Source organism: Mastomys coucha, unplaced genomic scaffold (assembly GCF_008632895.1).
Source record: "Mastomys coucha isolate ucsf_1 unplaced genomic scaffold, UCSF_Mcou_1 pScaffold9, whole genome shotgun sequence".
NCBI classification, from domain to species: domain Eukaryota; kingdom Metazoa; phylum Chordata; class Mammalia; order Rodentia; family Muridae; genus Mastomys; species Mastomys coucha.
Genome location: NW_022196915.1, coordinates 84,579,020 through 84,585,830, shown reverse-complemented (window position 1 = coordinate 84,585,830; position 6,811 = coordinate 84,579,020). Strand labels below are relative to the sequence as shown.

At 39.3% G+C, this 6,811-nt stretch overlaps 1 protein-coding gene across 3 annotated transcripts in view; it reads right to left on the bottom strand.

Moving 5' to 3' along the window:
• Pibf1 (progesterone immunomodulatory binding factor 1) overlaps positions 1 to 6,811 on the bottom strand; it is a 169,033-nt gene that overhangs the window by 30,413 nt on the left and 131,809 nt on the right. For all 3 annotated transcript variants that reach the window (XR_004116088.1, XR_004116089.1, XM_031361363.1), the window contains exon 16: positions 1,934 to 2,018. Coding sequence is in view for 1 of the 3 variants with exons in the window: in XM_031361363.1 (XP_031217223.1) it covers positions 1,934 to 2,018 (85 nt within the window). In the remaining 2 variants the exon portion in view is untranslated. The remainder of the gene's footprint in view (positions 1 to 1,933; positions 2,019 to 6,811) is intronic.

The following is a 6,811-nucleotide window of genomic DNA, read 5'->3' as shown; positions in this document are numbered from 1 at the left end:
CTCTCTCTCTCTCTCTCTTTCTTTCTTTCTTTCTTTCTTTCTTTCTTTCTTTCTTTCTCTCTCTCACTCTCTCTTTCTTTCCTTCTTTCTTTCTTCTTTTTTTTTGGTTTTTCGAGACAGGGTTTCTCTGTATAGCCTCGGCTGTCCTGGAACTCACTTCAGTAGACCAGGCTGGCCTGTGAACTCAGAAATCCACCTGCCTCTGCCTCCCAAGTGCTGGGATTAAAGGCGTGCGCCACTACTGCCCTTTTTAGAGTGGTTTCTATCTGTAGATTTGATAATATATTTAAAATGAAACATACGAACAAACAAATAACATAAATATAAAATCATAATCTAGATACAAAATTATAACTAGTATATTAAATTGCCATATTAAGAGTAAATTAAAAATTTAAATGTACCATAACATGACCCAAATAGCTGTTAACCGGTGAATGGATTAGTGCACTGTGCTATAGCCGGATAATATGGCATAGATCTCAGTGAATTAAAAAAAGCCAGGTGTAAAATGCTACATGTTGCTAATGTAATTTATATAATTTTCTAGAAACGGTGAAACTACTGGTCAAGGAAATAGGTTGCCATTAAGGCACAGGAAGGGGAAAAGAAATGAAGTGACCTTAAAGGGGGCATGAGGGAGTGTTTTGGGGTGGTGAGAATATTTTACAAATTGATACAGGTAGTAGTTAACAACTACATTTATTTGCCAAAAGAAACAGGGAAATTAAGGCCTCCAAAGTTAAGTCACACTATGTATGTGTGTGTGTGTGTGTGTGTGTGTGTTTATTTTGAGGTACAGTGGTCTCATGTATCTCAGGCCATTGTCAATCTGGCCCTCGCCCGCCCAAGTGCTGGGATGATAGCTGAGTGTCATTGTGCTTGCCTTCACCTGGTGCTGGGGATGAAGCCTAGGCCCATGTATATGAAACAAGCAGCTTACCAACCGTGCTATATGCCTGCCTCATTTATATTTTCTAATAAATCTCATGAAAACCACAAAATAACTGGCCAGTATAAAACAGACTAAATGGATTTAAAGAGACAGGAAAGGGTTGAAGGGAGAGATAAGGAGGAAGGGAGAAAAGAATCTACAGTTAGGTGTGAGTTGGAAGTGGGTAGAATCTTAGAGAAGGGTGTGAATGTGATCAAAATATACTGTATGAAATATTGCACAATAAAGTCTATAAATTAAAAAATTAGGTTCCGGGCTATAGGGATGGCTCAGTGGTTAAGATCACTGACTGCTCTTCCAGAGGTCCTGAGTTCAATTCCCAGCAACCACATGGTGGCTCACATCCATCTGTAATGGGATCCTATGCCTTGTTCTGAAGACAGCGACAGCGTACTCATGTACATAAAATAAATAAATAAATCTTAAAAAAAATTAGTTTCTCAAAGAATTAAAAGCATTTGGTGAGCAACATTTAGGAAGAGGGAGGGTCAGAAGTGCATAGTTATCCTCGGCCAGAGAGCTGGAGACCAGCCTCAGACTCATCAGATGGCCCCTCTCAACAACAGCAGCAGCAGCAACAACAACAACAACAACAACAACACAAAAAGAGAAAGCTAAAAAAGGAGCACTTGAACTTTAGTTAAAACTCAGCATGTCACTGCGTACTGTGATGGTAAGACAGAGGAACACTGAGGGAACTTGTGGTAGGAAGAAAGAAAGCAGGTAGTGATTAAATAATGTACAAATTAGTGACAGATATAACAAATAATACCAGTCAACAAGAAACACACCAGAAGTGAGTTAGCTCTAAAATTAAAGTATATCACAAATCAAATGTTATAAAAATAGAGAGATCACACTGAATTACAAACAGAAGTCACTGATGACCACAGGACACCAGGATCCAATTATCTTAACCCAAGTATGCATTTGAAAACTGCTCAAAAGACAACAGACTATCACAAGGTGGGGCAATACCTCTCTGTGATTTAGAAGCTGCTCCAAATCCAGTGCCATCTGGTTCTTCGTCTGCAGCAGCGCTGATTTTTCTTTATTTAAGTTGCTGTTAAAAACCCAAATTTTAAAAAGTGATCATGTTGTATGAATTTAGTTAAGAGAAAAATAGAAAGAAGAAACATAATTCTGGTGGTCTGAACTGAAGATGAATGGGTTTGTAGTCAGTACAGGCAGCAGAGCAGACACTGTTATACAGAGTTGATGAGTGGTTTAGGTACTGCGCAAGAGGCGGTTTTGACAGTCTGGCTATCCTGCCTGCTGTGGGCACAAAACCACTCTTTTATTGACTGCTACTTCTGAAATGTTGAAAGGACATAAAGAGCAAGTATATGTACATGGACAAACATTGAAACAAGGTATTAGAAGTCAAATTGAAACATTTATTAGTATTTTATAATTTGTCACATAGTAAATTGTGAAATATATAATTTAAATAAATCAGTCTACTGTAAACTCTGCAAAAATAATTTTGTCTCCAAATTCTTAGTTTTCTCTTCAATTTCTATGTCTTCATTGTGATTTTTCTCACTGAAAGTCCTGATTTATGACACTGCTCATTATAAGGTCATATTAATATTCTAAGAAATGACTGAGCACTGTTTTATATTATCTGTAATTTTACTATTTGATGTACAGAAATTAGTGGGAAGAAGCAAATGAAAGTCTATATAATAACATTAGTAAAAACAATCTATGTGAGCAGTTCTATGAGAATTGAGAAAAGAAAGCAATAATAAACCAAAATAGCACAGTCCCTCAAATGTGAGACAAGATCTGCAAGGGTGATGTGAAGCTAAGAAGATACATTTTGTTGTAAGATATCTTTAGGTTAGATTTAATGAAAAGTTATCAATTATCAAAATAATAGAAGGGTCTTTTTGAGCTTAAAAAAGATAGCGGGTGGCGAGATGGCTCAGCGGGTAAGAGCACTGACTGGTCTTCTGAAGGTCCTGAGTTCAATTCCCAGCAACCACATGGTGACTCACAACCACCTGTAATGAGATCTGACGCCCTCTTCTGGTGCATCTGAAGATAGCTACAGTGAATTACGCCGGAGCGAGCAGGGCGGCAGAGGTCTTGAGTTCAATTCCCAGCAGCCACACACATGATGGCTCACGGCCATCTGTACAGCTACCGTGTACTCATACACATAATAAATAAAAAATAAATCTTAAAAAAAAAAGATAACGAGCATTGTGGAAGAATTGGTAAATCAAAGGATTTAAAAAACAAAATCAGGCCCGGCAGTGGTGGCGCACGCCTTTAATCTCAGCACTTGGGAGGCAGAGGCAGGCGGATTTCTGAGTTTGAGGCCAGCCTGGTCTACATAGTGAGTTCCAGGACAGCCAGGGATACACAGAGAAACCCTTTCCCCCCTCAAACAAAGAAACAAACAAAAAACCAAAAACCAAACCAAAACAAAAAAAACCCCAAAAACCCCAAAAACCCCTTCCCAGCTACTCCGAATAAGACATCTTCCCCAAAAGGCATCTTCCTTCTCTGGAGGAGAAATTGTAGGCAGTTCTGACTGGCTTCCCACTGTGCCATTCACTCAGCTGAGCCATGTAAATGCAGTGCTCCACTGAAACTCCTTTGCACTTCTATAAAAGTGTAAACTGCTCAAGGATGTCAAAGGGATATGAGAATTACCTAGTGAATGATTACATAAAGCGCTGAACACATAAAACTCTACATAAATGCTGTGCACTATTACTAACTTAGATGAAAAACAGGCATCAGAGGAAAACAGTAATTAAATGCCAATAAAGGCAAGCAGCTCAGCAGAAAAACAAACTGACATGCCGAGGTAGGCGCCAGCGATCCTACTAAGCCTAACAGTTGAAAAGAATTAAATGGTGTTCTGCCAGGCTCTAAGGCATGGCGAGCATCTGATATTCCTGAAATGCTCAAATTCAAAGCTATTTATATTTTACCTGAAGACATATACTCCTCAAAATGAACATAAAATCCAGTAAGCAGAACTAGGTCTTTTCAAGGAGTGTTTATGTTCTTATACATATACACGATGCTTAAAGACTTGCTCATGTGCAGTTCCTTCTTCTTCTCTCTGTCTCTGTCTTTCTGTCTCCCTCTCTCTGTGTCTCTGTCCCAGACACTAATAAGTCCATTAAATGAAGTACAGTCCAATGAGAATGGGCTGTTGAAGTACTTAAAGGATCCTGGTTGGATATTTTCTACAAAGCTTTATTTATATATAGTATTTAACTCTTCAAGAAGCAAGCAAGCATTCACAATTAAACAGCAAGCCAGCCCTAGCACGGAATCCAGGCTGGGTGGGTAGGGTAACACAGAGTACCTGCGCTGTGTCTGCAGACAGCAGTTCATCATAAGCACCACGGAGGCTTCAGCACACATTTCTGTGTGGGGAAGATCTGGGACAGCCTTGCTGTGACATGTAAGTCGCAAGGCAAACTGCCTTTAACATGGGCATTTCTAAAGTTGCATGTGATCCACTGTCCAGACAGCACTGATAGCATGGAGAAATCTAGTCTTCAAAAGTCAGTTTCTAACAAAGGAAACTTACTTTTAGAAATATAAAGCTTACATGTGTGACTCATAAAGCTACAAAACAAATCTGCTTACGAGCAAATCTATCTGGAACGGCATATTATAGCCATAAGTGTTCATTTCATTGTTAATTATTACTTAGAAATTCATGTTTATGGCTCTGTCTCACCTGCTATATGAAAACATATTCCTGATATATTGTACCTTAACTTCCTGGATCAATATATTCTGGCTTAACCTTGTATGAGAAGTTGACAATGTAGTCTTTCTTCTCTTAACTACTTAGTTAAGAATAAGCTGAGAGCTGACAGACAGCAGGGAAAGAAAACTTATGCAAATCATTCTCTTTTCATGGTCGCTCCAGATCCAAAGTAGAGATCACACTGTATTTTCCAGACTGACTGTCTCTTGTGGTGCAGTAGAGAGGTAACATGCTACTTTTAGAACAGATTACTACTTTAATGACAGAGGAATTCAAAGGAGCTACTAGCAAGATCTTAAAGTGAGGTTTCTGACATGCTTCTGATGATTTTATTTCAGTACATATTGACTCTGAGCTCTCTGGATACCAAGCACACTGGATAATAGGTCTGGTGGTATGGCACAGAATGCTTGCTTGAATACATTGTTAATATTTAAACTTGTAAGGGTTCGGGGTAGTGTGGTATTATTTAATTTTCAAAGAAAATAATGAAGTTACTCAGTTCTTTGTTGGTAAAGACAAGGTCTCATGTATCCCAGGCGAGCCTTAGGCTCCTACATAGCTGAGGATGACCATGAACTTAAAACTTATTAATGTGTGTGTGTGTGTGTGTGTGTGTGTGTGTGTGTGTGTGGCAGAGAGGAGGGGAGGGAGGAGAGGGAGGAAGGGAGAGAGAGGCCAGTGTACGTGCTTGTGGAAGCCACAGAAGAGATAAGATTTCCTCTCATTCTGCTGTATTCCCTTGGGTGTTCTCCTACTAAGCCTGGAGCTAGAGGCAGCCAGCCCCAGTGACTCTCCTTACTGCATCCCCACAGCACTGACTGCAGGTACACTAAGCCACACCTAGTTTTTTTTTAGCTGTTGTTAAGATGCGTACTGGGATATGAACTCAAGTGTCTGTTTGCACAGCAAGCATCCTTCCCCCTGAGCCATGTCTCTAGCACTGTCAGTGCTTCTGAAGGTCCCGCCACACCTTAGCATTTGTTCGTGTGCAGAGGCAGGCTGACCAATACCACAATCACACTACTATGAATTTTCACAATGGATGGTGGGCGTTTCACTTGGGAGCGAAATACCATATCCCATCAAATATTAGTTCAGAATCTGTTAACATAGACTATGAGTTTATAAAACACTACTTTGGTAATCTGAGCATGGTGGTGAACTCCTTCAATCCCAGCACCAGGAAGCAAAGGCAGGTGGATCTGTGAGCTCAAGAACAACCTGGTTTAGGTAGCAGGTTCTAGGACAGCCAAGGCTACAGTGAGACCCTGTTTCAAAAGTATAGTCTGGGAGTTAGTCCCACGATTGACTTAGTTTTATGATTACTGTTGCTATAATTATACTTCTTTGTCTAAATCCAACATTCTCATTTTTAAGATAATTATCAACACACTGAGTTGCCAAGAGTTAGATTAATACCAATAATGGCAATCACTTATGATATTTAGATATTATGCTATATGTATTATAGAAATTGTATCTTAATCCTTAGAATAACCATATGAATTAGGTACGTTAACCCATTTTCACAGATGAAGCAGCTGACTATAGAGTTCAACACACAGCCATTAGCCACTGGGAAAATCAAAATGGACATTAATTTAATTTAAATAGAACTAAGAATTTTGTTTATCAGTAACATGTGGGAAGTGGTTATTATACTGCATAGTGCAGATATGAAAATTTTTTGTTACAGAAAGTTTGGTAAGATAATAAAACAGAACTTTACTAACTTGCCCCAATTCAAAGAGAAGTCCTGGGCTACATTATAACTCATATAACCTATGTATAGAGTCAGCATGATATATCCTCCAACTTTATAAAGAGATCTTACTCACCTTATTTTTAATTATGCATGTATGCATGAGTCTGCGTGTGGGTCTGTGCACATGTGAGTGCAGGCACTGCAGAGACTAGAAGAGAGTATAGGATCCCCTAGGGCTGGGTGGCTGGTAGCAAACCCTTGTGGGTCCCACGTTCTCTGCAAGAGCAGCACATACTCTCAACTACTATGCCGCTAGCCTGTCCAGTATGCCCCTAACACTTACCATATATATATCTGTCATATCATCAACTTGAAGCCTTTCTTTTTTTTTTTTTTTTTT